The sequence below is a fragment of the Anolis sagrei genome, chromosome 4 (genome assembly GCF_037176765.1).
Source record: "Anolis sagrei isolate rAnoSag1 chromosome 4, rAnoSag1.mat, whole genome shotgun sequence".
Lineage (NCBI taxonomy): Eukaryota > Metazoa > Chordata > Lepidosauria > Squamata > Dactyloidae > Anolis > Anolis sagrei.
In genome coordinates this window covers 184,388,320-184,402,944 of record NC_090024.1, presented here as the reverse complement: position 1 = coordinate 184,402,944, position 14,625 = coordinate 184,388,320, and the positions used below count along the sequence as shown (strand labels likewise).

General features: G+C 41.7%; 1 protein-coding gene across 5 annotated transcripts in view; it reads left to right on the top strand.

Moving 5' to 3' along the window:
• The window catches only part of AMPD2 (adenosine monophosphate deaminase 2), a 79,754-nt gene that overhangs the window by 19,950 nt on the left and 45,179 nt on the right, over nt 1-14,625 (top strand). The window contains exon 1 of one of the 5 annotated variants that reach the window (XM_060773247.2): nt 9,749-9,854. The exons of 3 other annotated variants lie outside the window; for them this stretch is intronic. Coding sequence is in view for 1 of the 2 variants with exons in the window: in XM_067467952.1 (XP_067324053.1) it covers nt 10,136-10,157 (22 nt within the window). In the remaining variant the exon portion in view is untranslated. Of the gene's footprint in view, nt 1-9,748; nt 9,855-9,964; nt 10,158-14,625 lie in introns of those variants that run through there. One more of the 5 variants, XM_067467952.1, reaches the window with a different exon arrangement.

Genomic DNA, 14,625 nt, shown 5'->3' with positions numbered 1-14,625 from the left:
ACACAGAAGACTGGGTGACTTGGAAGGCGCTGAACAGACTGTGCTCTGGCACCACAAGATGCAGAGACAACCTTAAGAAATGTGGCCACAAAGTAGAGTCCACCACATGCAAGTGTGGAGAAGAGCAAATGCACTCTGAGCCCCTGCCACATGCACAATGGAGGACCTTCTTATAGCAACACCTGAGACACTCCAAGTGGCCAGTTACTGGTCAAAGAACATTTAGTATAATGCCAAGTTTTTTAAACTTTGTGTTTTTTAAATAGATTACAACTGTTCACAAGAAGTTCACTTCTGATACGATAAACAAATAGTTAAATAGAGGAAGGCAATGACAATCAGATTGGTTAAGCCAAGAACACCCTATGATAGTGTCACCGTAGGTTGGAAATATTTTTGAAGGCACTCAGCAGCAACAAAATAAAATCTTAGAGTAATGCTGAGGAACAGGAACAGGGTGGAGAGGAACAGGAACAGAGATTGAAGAGGACTTTGGGGGCCATCAAATTAATGTATCCTAAATGTTTTGTCTGTATACTTAAATTTTGTTGTTTATTTTACTGTTTATGATCTGATCCGTTTGTTATGCTTTGTCGGCATTATTTATTTATTTATTTATTTCAAATTTTTGTGGGGGGGGGGCTCAGGGTGGCTTCCAGTCGGCAACGATTCGATGCATTGAATGTTTGCCAATTTTTTATGTTGTAAACCACCCTGAGTCCCCTCGGGGAGACAGGACAGGATAAAAACAAAGTATTATTTATCAGACATGGGTTTGTTTCTGGGACTGGGAGAAGTGGTGAAATTGATGATAAGCAGGAGTATGTGCCAGTGATGGAAATGTAGGTTTTAAACAAGTGTTTCATAACTTGTTTTTTGGAGAGGTGACGGTGAAAGAGAGCCTTTAACAAATTTTGCAGGGTTACAGTTAAAGAGTGGAGATGTATCTTGATATTAGATACCTTATGTGCATTTTTTATGTGTGGCCCTCCAGATATTATTGAACTACTGCTCCCATCAACCTGTGCTGGCTAGGACTGATAGAATTCGCAATCTAGGCTAGCAATTTGCAATCTGGCTAGGAATTATGGAATTTGCAGTCCAACATCCCCGGAGGATTTTACTTTGTTAGAGGGGTCACTGTTGTCTTGTGCAGCAGTGTTAATTCATGTTCTGATCTTTCTTTTGTAAGGTAAATTCTAGCATGCTTCCTTCTTCCTTCCTTATTTAATTATTTAAAATAGAGTTGGTCTCTTTTTCATAACTTAAGGCAGTATTAACATGGGTGTAATGCTGAATGACTAAACAAAGAGCAAACGGATGAAAAAGCAACATCATTCACCAGCTAAGTGAAATGGAAAAGTGAAGGAACTGTTGTTTTAACCACCCTCCTCCAAAAAGGCAAGTCAGGAGAAAAAAAACAGAACTTCAGAATAGAAATGGTTCTGGTGGTGGGATTGCTTCCAACCTCAGCAATCCTTCTTTTTTTCATGTGGCATAAATCCACTAAACTGGATCAGCTTATCAGAGCCTGTTTATTTATTACAACAGGATTGGTGCCTCTAAGTGTTTTTCCAGCACACAGCATTCTTCAATACTGGTTTTACTCACTAGAGCATCTGGGAATTGCAGTCTACCACTTAAGAGAGCCATATGATTTCCATTCCATTATACCAATGTCCAACCTACTCTTTGAGAAATTAAAAGTATCTGAATAATCCCCCCTTCCCCCGCATTAGCTTCAAAACAATCCTGTTTTGAAGACATACACTCAGTACATTTTATGGTTTAGTGAAAATTTGAATCTGGGTGTCTCTGGCCTTTCGCTTATTCACTTAGTGTCCTTTAAAAAATGACTAGATGTCCTAGTCATCCACAAACCTAATCAACAACTGGACCACACTCTTTACAGAAAACCTCCACACACTGATAGATATCTACATAAAAACTCCAACCATCATCCAAGTAAAAAAAGAAGCACCATTAAAGCTCTGGCAGACCATGCAAAAAGAATCTGCAAACCCCACCTCCTCCAAGACGAACTGAACCACCTAAACTGGGCTCTACAGGCTAATGGCTACTCCACCACAGACATCAGAAGAGCTGCAAGACCGAGAACAAGCCACTAGAGTAAAGACAAAGATCCACCCAGAGGAAAAGTGTTCTTACCATGCATCAAGGTAACCACTGATTCATAGGGAAGCTGATGAAGAAACACAACCTACAAACTATCTACAGACCCACTAAGAAAATCCAACAAATGCTATGTTTAGCAAAGGACAAGAGGGATCCCCTCACCTCTGCAGGACTCTACTGTATACCATGCGGCTGCGGACAAGTCTACATAGGGACCACCAAAAGCAGCAATGCCCAAACACGGATCAAAGAACATGATAGGCACTGCAGACTACTTCAATCGGAGAAGTCAGCCATAGCAGAGCACTTGATGAACCAATCTGGACACACCATCTTATTGGAGAACACAGAAATGATGGAGCGCTCTAACAATTACCATGCCAGACTGCACAGATAAGCCATTGAAATCCACAAGCATGTGGACAATTTTAACAGAAAGGGAGAAACCATGAAAATGAACAAAATTTGGCTACCAGTATTAAAAAAAAAAGCCTCTAAAATCATAACAGTAAATACAGAACAACACTCAAAAACAGGGGAATTCCAGACAAGAAACAATCAGGGCCAGCTAATCACCTTCCAATAAGGAATTTCTCCAGGCAGTAAGAAGCCATACCTTGAAACTGCTGGGCCATTAAATGCTAGTCAAGGTGGCCAATTGAAACATTCACACCTAGTTCGAACAAACAAGAGTTCTTTCTCCCCACCCTGGACATTCCACAGATATATAAACCCAATTTTCCTAGTTTCCAACAGACTTCACAGCCTCTGAGGATTCCTGCCATAGATGCAGGTGAAACATCAGGAGAGAATGCTTCTGAAACACAGCCTGGAAAACTCACAACAACCACAACAAACAGGTGTTTGTTTTTAAACACCTGTTTCAAAATGTGTGTGTGTTTTTTCTTGCAGGACTACTGTGCCTGTCTAACAAGAACACATTTTTTCAAAAGTAATTAAATATACAGAATAGCTTGTGTTGTAAGCCAAGTGTTAAAGGACGATCTCAGAGAAGAATTCATTTAGAACAGGGTTGAAAATGAAACAATACCTTCTGAAATTGTTGGACTGCAACTCACAGCTGTTCTAACCAGCATAGCCAGTGAGGAATGCTGGGACTTACAATACAGTAACATCTGAAGGGCTTTGTGGTTTGCAACCATGTTCTAGAACAGTGGTTTTCAACCTTCCTAATGCCACGACCTCTTAATAGTTCCTCATGTTGTGGTGACTTCCAACCATAAAATTATTTTCGTGGCTACATAACTGTAGTTTTGCTACTGTTATGAACCTTAATGTAGATATCTGATATGCAGGTGGTATTTTCATTCACGGAACCAAATTTGGTACAAATACTTGATACGCCCAAATTTGAATACTGGTGGGGTTGGGGAGGGGGTTGATTTTGTCGTCTGGGAGTTGTAGTTGCTCGGAATTAATAGTTAACCTACAATCAAAGAGCATTCTGAACTCCACCAACGATGGAACTGAACCAAACTTGGCATACAGAACTTCCATGACTAACAGAAAATACAGGAAGGGTTTGGTGGGTGTTGACCTTGAGTTTCAGAATTGTAGTTCACCTACATCCAGAGAGCACTGTGGACTCAAGCAATGATGGATCTGGACCAAACTTGGCACGAATGCTCAATATGCCCAAATGTGAACACTGGTGGAGTTTGGGGAAAATAGACCTTGAGATTTGGGAGTTGTAGTTGCTGGGATTTATAGTTTACCTACAGTCAAAGAGCCCCTTTCTGATGGTCTTTGACGACTTGACCCCTCTAAAAAACCCCTCATTACCCCCCAAGGGATCCTCACCCCCAGTTTTAGAAACACCGTTCTAGAAGTATAGAAATAGTAGCCACCTCTAAACGCTATTCAGTACAAAACTGAAATGTTGCACCTTCCTCTTTTTGATTTTTTCAGCAGAATAAATTTTGCTTGCTACGTTCCTCTAGATAATGTGACAGCTGCATAATTCATCTAGATGGTATAAGCAGATAGATTTTCACTGAGACAAGATTCTGATGATCCATCTTTTCAACTGGGTAGCTTATTCTACATTGTTGAATTTGGTTTCTGTTCTGCAAAATGCCTCATAACATTATTGGATAGATGCATTTATCATAGAACAAGCAGTTGGCAGTGTGTATGACCCTAGTTGACATCTAAAAGAGGAAAAAATAAATTTCAGGGCGGCAAATTGTGAAAAGCTTTTCTGAAACAGAAACTTTTTAAGAGAGGAATTTTTTCTGTTCTTCTTTTCCCTTTTAGGATTAATCTGTCAGAAAGAGAACATCTCACTTGAATTGGTTTTAATTGAAAATAATAAAATATATTTAAGATATGTATAAGGTGGTTGTTTTATTATCTTGAAACATGGCAGGTTTTCTCGCTGTGTGCACAGTTAAGTCTTTTTTTCAGGTCGATATGTTTTCATAGAACTGTTCCATTATTCCGGTGGAGGCCACAAGGGGGCACTAGACAGAGAGGTAAAGGTAAAAGTTTTCACCTGACATTAAGTCCAGTTGTGTCAGACTCTTGGGTTGCTGCTCATCTCCAATTTAAGCTAAAGAGTCAGCATTGTCTGTAGACACCTCCAAGATCATGTGTCCAGCATGACTGCATGGAGCAGTACCTATAGATCTATTCACATTTGCATATTTTTGAGCTGCTAGGTTGGCAGAAGCTGGGGCTAATAGCAGGAGCTCACGCCACTCTCTGGATTCGAACCTGCGATCTTTCGATCAGCAAGTTAAGCAGCTCAGTGCTTTAAACCACTGCGCTACGAGGGGCTCCAGACAGAGAAGGAGGATAGGGAGTCAAGCCATTTCCCCCTGTTTTCCTGTTATTCCCCCCACTCGTGTCCCCCTTGTTTATGATATGGGAAGGGGGGGGGGGAGAAACAACCAGCAAAAATGGGGAAAATGGTTTTCCTCTTTCAACTCCCCCCACCATAAAATGGACTATCCTCCCCCATCTAGGCTCCTTTTTGGTGTCCACCTGGATAATGGAACAGTACCATTTTTACTTGTCCTGTGAATATGCCAAGATTTACTGGCTGAAAAATGTCTGAATTTTGGTTCTTAAATAGGAATGTGCAGGCCACAGGCAATGTACCAATGCATTTTTCATTTTATGCAATGCAAAGATATGTATTTACATGTTGTCCTTTTATGATTTTATATAGCCTTTGGAAGGAGACCACAAGAGTGCACACAGGCTGAAACAAGTTTGAGCTTCCAGACTAATAAAACAACCATTTTTAGCATTTTTAAAAGATATATTCAGCTTTTCTACTGAAAATCACAAACATCTTAGCTTATTGATATTTTAATGTCTTCTTCAAGGTACCATAGAGAACCATTTGCAGAAATGTTAGGCATTTCAGCTTATTTATACGTTAAGACAGAGGTGGGGAACTGCAAAGTGAGAAGAGCAATTCCTCTCATTTCAGTGCATTGCCCAAATATTAGCCCATTTTTTGTTTTGGAGCCCCTGGTGTCACAATGGGTTAAACCCTTGTGCTGGTAGGATGGTCAGCGGTTCGAATCCGGGGAGAGCGGTTTGAGCTCCCTCTGTCAGCTCCAGCTCCCCATGCAGGGGCATGAGAGAAGCCTCCCACAAGAATGGTAAAACATCAAAACATCTGGGAGTCCCCTAGGGGAACGTCTTTGTAGACGGCCAATTCTCTCAAACCAGAAGCAACTTGCAGTTTCTTAAGTCACTCCTGACATAAAAAAAAATGTTTTTGAGGGAGAGGTGGGTTGGAGGAAGAAAACCACTGCATTTGCAGCTGGGTGTATTGGTCCATTCAGACACCCAACATTTGGTGCATGTCTTGAAAAAATGGTCTTTAGGGGCACTTTGGGGCTTCAGGGCTTTGCTCATCTTGGCCTTCAGGCTTTCTTCCAGGTATCAACAGAAACAGTTTGTAGCAATGTTTGATGATAAGATCTGATGCAACTCATACCTTTTAATAGGATTTGTTCATTTCTTTTGTCCTCCTGGGAAGCTCTTAAAATATCAACAGGGTGAGACATGTAGGGCCTTTCAGTAACAAACATCAGTTTGTAGCATTTTGAAATGTCTTTCTCCTATATAGGTTCAAATTGGATGCTCTCTGGGTTTTGCATTTTCTGTAATCTGTCAGGGACCATGTACTGGTAGGAGATGGGAATGAAGCCAGCAGTTGGGAAGGACTGTTTCCTCCATTTCTATTTTTTTAAAATGCTTGACAGGCTTTCAGGGCTGTAGGACAGCTCCTGCCAGAAATCTGCAGAGGGCTTTTGAAATGAAGCCAAAGGCCATGGGCAGAGTAGAGTGCCCACACGTGCTTTGTAAAAACAGTTGTTTCTGAGAGGAATTACATGGTCATTGTTGTAGTACCAATACTAAAGCAATATAATATCAGCAAAATAATAACTATTGTGAGGCATGGGAGAGCCATAACCAAAAAATGTTCCTTGCACTGGCATAAGGAACCTCTACCAAATTGACAGCCATCTGGTTACATGTCGTTTAAATTTCCCTTACATGTTCTATTCCTATACAGGTGTGGCATCTCGTCACAGATGAATGTGTGATACATTCCCCACCATTTCTGGTAGTGCTTCAGTATGCAAGAAAAAAATTTGAAGAACTGAAGCTTTCCAATTTCTGCATCCCCATGGCTAAGGGGGGAAAATAAATGATAAGAGTATGCAGTTGACAGTAGTTTTCTGTGGTTTCTTTTTCTCTCTCTGCATTAGATTATGCTCCCTGTAGAAAACAGGCATGCCCATGAAATATAATTGGCCAGTTGTCAAAGGGAAAAACAGATTTGGTTTCCTGACAAACTATAAAAACCTGCTGCAGAACATAAACCTCTGCCACTAAAGAGAATTGCCTAGCATGTCTATTTGCATGCAGCCAGGCTTGGGCTGTTTGCTTTTCTTTTGTATACATGCTGCAAGCTTCGTTGGACTTCAGTCCTAAGCACACTTTACAAAGTAGATTTTTTTGTTGTTGAAAATAGTGGAATTTACTGCTGAGTAAATATGTATGGGGAGGGGGACTAAATACCCTAAATGCACCAGATCCCATCTGATCTTGGAAGCTAAGCAGGGTTAACTCTAGATATTATTTGGATGGGAAACCCGCAACAGATTCCAGCTGTAAGGTATTTTTCAGAAGTAAGACTGCCTTTGAATATTCCTTGCCTAAGAAAACTATGAAATTCATAGTTATATGTGATATATGTGTGGGATATATGTGTGGGATTTCGCCGTCACTACATTTCATCCTGTGTCTGATATTGCAACAATCTGAAATATGCAGGCAGCATTTAAGTCAGAATTCCTATCAACTGCCTAGTTTTTCCTTGTGTTTGTTGGTGGTAAATCCATATTCCACATTCATGGTGTAAGGGAGGAATGGTAAACCTGTAGTTAAGCCACTGGAAGATTCTGTCATGTAAAAACTGATACAGCATGAACATACCCTTTCCCTCTCAATAATGATGTCCACAGGCTAGAAATGTCTCTCAGTTGATTGTATCGTTCAGGTGGATAATTCTTATCAGTTCAGTATTTAGATGGAGCTGGAATAGGAAAGAGATATATGGACCATGCTAATGTGTTGATTTGTTTATATCTTGTGTTACAATGTATGTTTGGATCTAAGTAAATGTACAAATTTCAACTCTTTGACAAAAGCAGCTGTGATACTTGGAATAGCACAACAGAATTCATTGGATAAGCCATTGGGCCATGCATGGCAGAAAAGAATTCCAATAAAAGAATTGAGCTCTCACTCAGAAACATTGGCCTTCTCTTTCTTGATTGAGAAACATTCTTGATTAGCTGTGCTGTTCTGTGCAGTTGGCAAAAATACGAGGAGAAATTGTGCAAGTTGCATAATAAGGTACATATTTTTCTACAGTCCTTGTTGCCTGAAGACTTATTTCTGGAGCATTACTTTGTTTTTTGATTTGACAACCAAAACTCATGAAGATTTTACTTTACTGGGTTCAAAAATGCAATATAAACAATTCACTTTGGAAATGCCTACAGGGATTTTGCAGCTGTCAAGATCTGGTGTGTTCTGTGCCCATCATATTGTCATCTCTGTGTCCCCATTATTTCTGGATTCAGCTGCGCCCTTTGTACTGTTTTTGGACTTAGCTGACTCAGTGCCAGCCCTGAAAGCCTTGTTTCCTGTTGTTGGGGGGTGATGAAGTGAATTCACTTGCAAACAGCCTGTTAGGGATTGGATCCTTCTGTAATTCCCCTTAACAACAGGGCCTGTGGGCAGGAGATGTGGTCTAGCTGGTGAGAGCCAGCTGCAGCATGTTTATGTACGCACACTCAGACATCATCAAGGGGCCCTCTTACTGACTTCCAGCAAGGGAAGGAGTGCCAGGCAGGGCTTCAAAGCCTGATATGTGTCTTCAAAGAATGACCTGGGGATTGAGATGCCCATCACTGTCTCGCCTGCAGCCTCGATCACAGTGACAGCAGAGTCAGAGCCAGGCATTTCCATTACCTCCTGGGGGAGCAGGAAGGGAGCAGCTGCTCTGCATAGCGTCTTGTTTGTTCTTAATGAACCAGAGGCTGTGGCAGCAGCTCTGGGAGACGTACCTCGCTGGCTGCCTTGACCAACACTGTCACTTCCATCCCATGCGGAGTCCTGACTTTGCATACAACACAACTTCAGTTCTTCCATGCCCTGTCTTGAAACTCAGTCAGTTCCAGCATAGAATTGGCTTAATGGATTTGTAGACTGGGTATCAAATGTGGAAGTCACGACTATTTTGCGTGGTATCCAAGGAAGTAATGCATAATGGTTAGAATTTTGTGCTTTGTGAATTCAAGGAGGAAGATATGGGGGCGGTGGGAGAAGCCAATGTTTTATTAGCTCGTACAAAAGAAAATGAGCGAGAGAGCAGAGCTTCTGGGATAATTCTGGAGTGGTATTAAATTTTTGAGCAGGGTGAAGAATAACACCTTGTGAATTGAGTATTGGGTGAAATGTGTCTGCATACATCTCAGATTACTATCAGCTCATAATAAAAAGAAAACTGTATGTCTGCTTACCTGCAATATGTGTGTTTATTTGTATGTTTGTATGCATGCTGAAAGTCAGCTTTTGTCAGAGGCTCACCTTTTTCCAGTAAAACCCAGCGACCAGTATGTGGTGCTGTGTGCTTTTGGAAATCCTGATGTGTGAGCAAGTCTCTGTCGTAGCTTCCTTTCACTCACACAGACAGGGTGAGTGTCAGTTGTGACTGGCATTTCAAGGGTTAATTCCTCTTTCCTTTGAGACCTGGAGTTAGCTTTGCTACCGGGCTCTCCTTGGTTTGTCTGCTGTCTGACTGTCTCCTGGAAGAGCCTGTCATTTTCTGTCATTTTCTGGTCTCTTCCTCCCCTCCCATGTAGCTGCACTTGGTACAGTCCGAGCCGGCTCTGGAGCTGGAATCCTGTGGGACTGCAGCTCAAAGAGAGGAGGCTATGAAATACTGGCGGCGACGGCAGCAGGGACAGCCGGCACCCCGACTTGATCCATCTACTGCCCTCGCCTTGTGAGCACTGGGCCACCCAAGTGTTTCCCTTGAGGTTCTTGGATCAATGCTTGTGTAGGAGGTGATAGGGGATGCTCCTTGCATAAGCTTCTCAGTTTTCCGGTTTCCAGAGGGAAAAGAGGGCAGCTTAATGAGGAGGCCCTGACATTGCCAGGTCTGTAAGTGTTTCGAAATCTCTGTTCCTTCTTCTCCCCGTCCCCCTGGTATGAGCTGCAGCTGCTTGCATTAGTCAGAAGTTATAAGATGCTTGAAGGATAAGCAGAGCCCTTTGGTTGTTAAATGAATTGGAGTGGCTAGAACCGTGTCTAAGCGACTTGCAATTGGAAGCTCTTGGCATGAGATGGACACATGCGGAGACTTCTTGTAAGACAAGCTTTGCTGAATGCCCAAAGTCTGCCATGGGAAAATTGGCAAGTTCTCTCCTGAGTTGACTGCATGAAGTGTATCCAAAACTCTGGTAAGGGAAATGTATTTTTTATGATGGTCCATGAAACTGTGCTTGCAGCTTCACTAAGTGATGCCTCATCACCTGAAGAGACCACAGTGTTTTACAAATGCTAAGATGTGTGTGGTTTATTTCCTTAAATGCCACAGTACCATTTGCAGTTTTGGGGGTGTGTGCATTCCCATTCTGTTATTCCCAGGAATTATTCTTAGACTTGGAAAATGTCTCAGCATCTTACAAAGAGCAGAATGTCTCTGTCTACTGTATTTCCCCCCTTACATTCTGTTTCACTGTTTGGGTGCCAACAAGAAGGTTCAACAAGAAAGGACAGGCTATGCAAATAAATGGCAAAAGCCTATTGATTTTCCAGGATGTGGACGGTCACATTAATCTTGTAGGGGAAAAAAGTGTTGTTAAAGGTGCAACAAATTTTATTTGGCATAAACTTGATGAAATGGGTTGTGCTCAATAGCCATAAGATGTTTTCATCTTTAAGGTATCCTTAGTTTTTTTGTTGTCTTTAATAATTGATCCGTTGAGGTTTATAGTACATTTAGTGTTAGTGTGTTTTCTACAACAATACAAAAAGGAATTTTCTCTATCCTATATAGGTATTTTCCTGTTACTATTCCATACTCATTACTGTTGGGGAAGGGCCCAATTCTGCTTTAAAAGTCATTAAATCTCATCACAACTCTGAGCAAAGCACTCTGAGCTTTTCACATTTATAGAACACTACTTTTTCCTTGGATGCCCCCTCCCATGGCATTTCAGTGATATGCTGTCAAATAGCTTTTCACTTTTTAGCTACTAAAATACTAACTATGATTACATCATATGGGGGGATCTCGTTTAGGGGAGAATCTGAATTAGCCATGCCATGTTCATGCATCTGTGTTGAGGTAGAAAATCAGATTCCTAAAAGAATGATGTACAAAGCAATGCCAGATAGACATGTGACTATTCCAGCATTAGTAGTTTTAGACCTGAACCCTTTAGACAGCCCCAACCAGAGCAGACCAGTTGAATTATTTGTTTAATGGCAAGTCAACACTTTTGTAAATCCCACCTATCTAATGGATCAACTGTAGTTAGGACTACTAAAAGGAATAAGATCATAACCCCACTATAGGAACTTCTGCATATGGTAAGAGTTTGACTAAGGGTGCATCTACAGCAGTGGTTCCCAACCTGTGGTCCATGTTTTAGCAAGAACTAAAATATGGCCCATGGCCTCACCATTACTACGTTGTTAGAATGAAAGCGACCGGTCTCGTGAATCCTTCTTATAGTGCCCAGGCTTATTAAATATGGTTTTCTGTGGGCAAGCAGATGGTGACAACTGGATGGCATATGATCTGTATCAGAAACTAGAGCTGATGTGGTCTATCCAATTCCATTTTCTGAATCTGCACCCTAAATAGCCAAACCAAATCTAAAGTTGACCAAAAACTGATTTGTAACCCTTTCGGTACTAATGTTGGAGAGTGGTCCCTGGTCAAGTGATCCCTGGTCAGAAAAAGATGGGGAGCCAGTGGTCTGCACTGTGGAATGATTGCTCTTTTACACCATTTTAACTGTCATGGCTCAGTGCTGTGCAATCATTGGGGTTGTAGTTTTACAGGGTCTTTAGCATTCTTTGCAAATGACTATTGCTGCTTTGCCAAACTACAAATCATAGTTCTCATAGTATTGAGCTATGGAATTTAAAGTGGTGTCAAACTACATTAATTCTAGAGTGTAAACGCACCTTAAGTTCCAGGTTCCTAGATGTACCCTACAGGAAGATGACAACATTTTCAAATTATATTTTAATGAGGCTACTGAGGGAATCAGGGTAGGAAACCTTTCGTTAAATAAAAATGGGAAGGAGGACTATATACTGAGCTCCTTAGAGGAAATCTGTCATATGAATATCATCTGATTATACAAAGAGAAGGCTCCATTCCCCGCCCCACTAAATTTAGCTGTAGTGTATGAGGGGCCTTGTTCCATTGACAATCAGGCTTGAAATGGATGTTGGGGATGGGCCAGAGGTATGAAGGCACAGTGGGGAAAATCAGGAAACTTTTATCCTCCATTTTCTTGGGAAAAAATGTTTTTCCCATTTGTTTACCAAGAAAACCTTTCAACGTGTTTTTTTTCTACCTTCCCAACCTGCCAAACCCAGCATTCACATTTCTACATGGCCAAAGTAAAAATGTTGAAACAGTTTTGCAAAGTCATCCATGACAAAGTCATCAGATAGCAACTGGAGCTCCTGAAGCAGCTAGATGTGTCTGCTCCCCCGACCCCCTTTAGCTAAAGCCATGTGGTGACTTAGAATAATAGAATCATAGAGTTGGAAGAGACCTTGTGGGCCATCCAGTCCAACCCCCTGCCAAGAAGCAGGAAAATCACATTCAAAGCACCCCTGAGAGATGGCCATCCAGCCTCTGCTTAAAAGCCTCCAAAGAAGGAGCCTCCACCATAGTCCAGGCAGAGAGTTCCACTGCTAAACATCTCTCACAGTAAGGAAGTTCTTCCTAATGTTCAGATGGAATCTCTTTTCTTGTAGTTTGAAGCCATTGTTCTGTGTCCTAGTCTCCAGGGCAGCAGTTAACAAGACTTTGATGAGGTTTGTAAGTCTTTTCCTTGCAGTTGGCCCGACTATTCACCAGCCTTGCTGCTTTTCCTCCCTCTTCCTTCTGAGTTGATTGTTTGTCCTGTGTACAGAGAGCACATTACGGAGACATGTGAGGGTCATTAGTGAAGCACACAGGGGCCTGTCTGTCTTTAGCCCTTGCCTAAGAGGAGGACGCCATGGCCCCCGAGGAAGCATTTCTTCCTCTCACATTCCCACCACTGTGCAGTGAAGGCTTGGCCTCCAGGAGCATCGATGACAGAAGCACCCTGAATCAGAGGTGACACTTGACAGCTCTATGCTGCTCGTTCTTCAAGAGGGCTTGATGTTTCCTCTGTGGTCCTTTGCAGAGCTATGGAAAACCACTTTTTGGGGGGACTATGGGATCTGGGTGAATCCAGGAGTTGTAGTCCAAAAAAGTCATCTTCCCATACTCTGGTGCTTTGCAGCCTTTCGTCGTTCTGGGTGCTTGTAGAATTCTGAAATACCTCCAATGAGCACAGGATATGAGTAAACACAGAGGCTGGATTAGTTGTTTCTGTATCACCTCAGTTCCTGATACAGTTGCAGTTCTTTTGAAATCTAGTTGGCACCAAGAGGGCAAATTGTTCCCAGGAATGGTGATGTGGTGCCCAAGGGTTTTTAGGAAGAGACTGCTAATGCTGGTTAGTCTCACTTCCAAAGGAATGAATATTGAAAATTCTTCACACATACAGTGTACCACCCCAGCCTCTGTAAGACAGCTACTTCTAGGGTGAATCCTCAGCTGTTTTAACTGTTCAGTATTGCATTACATGGTAGGTGGCAGAAATCCAAAAGTAAACATTGTTTGCAATTGCTAGGAAAGCCAGGTGGGGAAAAGTTAATAATTGTATCATATTTCAGATGTGACATTTACAGATGTATTGTTTTAAAACAAGAGTGGACAAAGTGCAATCCAACTCAAAAGTGGACCCTCAGATGATCAAGAGTGAGTACGTTGGAAAAGAAAAAAGAAAAAAAAGAAGAATGTTAGCTGAAATACCAATCAAAATTGGAGCATCAATCCAGAAAATTCTGGAAGAGATCCAAGCAATGAGAGATTAATTAATCCAAGTTGGAGTAGAAATTTAGGACAAAGTAAAGACAGAACTGAAAGAAATAAAACAATGATTTACCAAAATGAGTACAGATATGTAAATGATGGTTTATCAAGTACAAGAATTGGAAGAAAGAACCACAATGTTAGAGGAAAATTGTTTGCTTTTCTTCTGCCTTGGAGGAAACAGACTAGGGTCTCTGGACTGTGGCCCAGAACCCTTTAGAGAAGGGCTGTGGCTCAGGATGGTAGACAAGGATTAGACCTTATTCTGAAAGGTCTAATCTAGAATATAGTCTGTGGCGGTGAAGCCACAGACTATATTCTAGTTCTTGCAGATCACTGGTGGTTCACAGACCACAGGTTGGGAACCAGTAATCAGAAGAGAAGCTGCTTTCAGACAGTGTAGACCAGTAGTTCTCAACCTGTGGGTCCCCAGATGTTTTGGCCTTCAACTCCCAGAAATCCTAATAGCAGGTAAACTGACTGGGATTTCTGTGAGTTGTAGCCCAAAACACCTGGGGACCCACTGGTGTAGACAGTGGTGAGTCAGTCATCGGACTCACTTTAAAATAATTCCACATCTTTTCTGTATTGGTATTTTCACCTCCATGTAAATCAGTGGTTCCCAACCTTTTTTTTGACCAAAGACCACTTGACCAGGGACCATTCTCCAACATTAGTACCAAAAGTGTTACAAGTCAATTTTTGATCAACTTTAGATTCAGTTTGGTTACTTGGAGTGCTGATTCAGAAAAATGGATTGGATAGACCACATC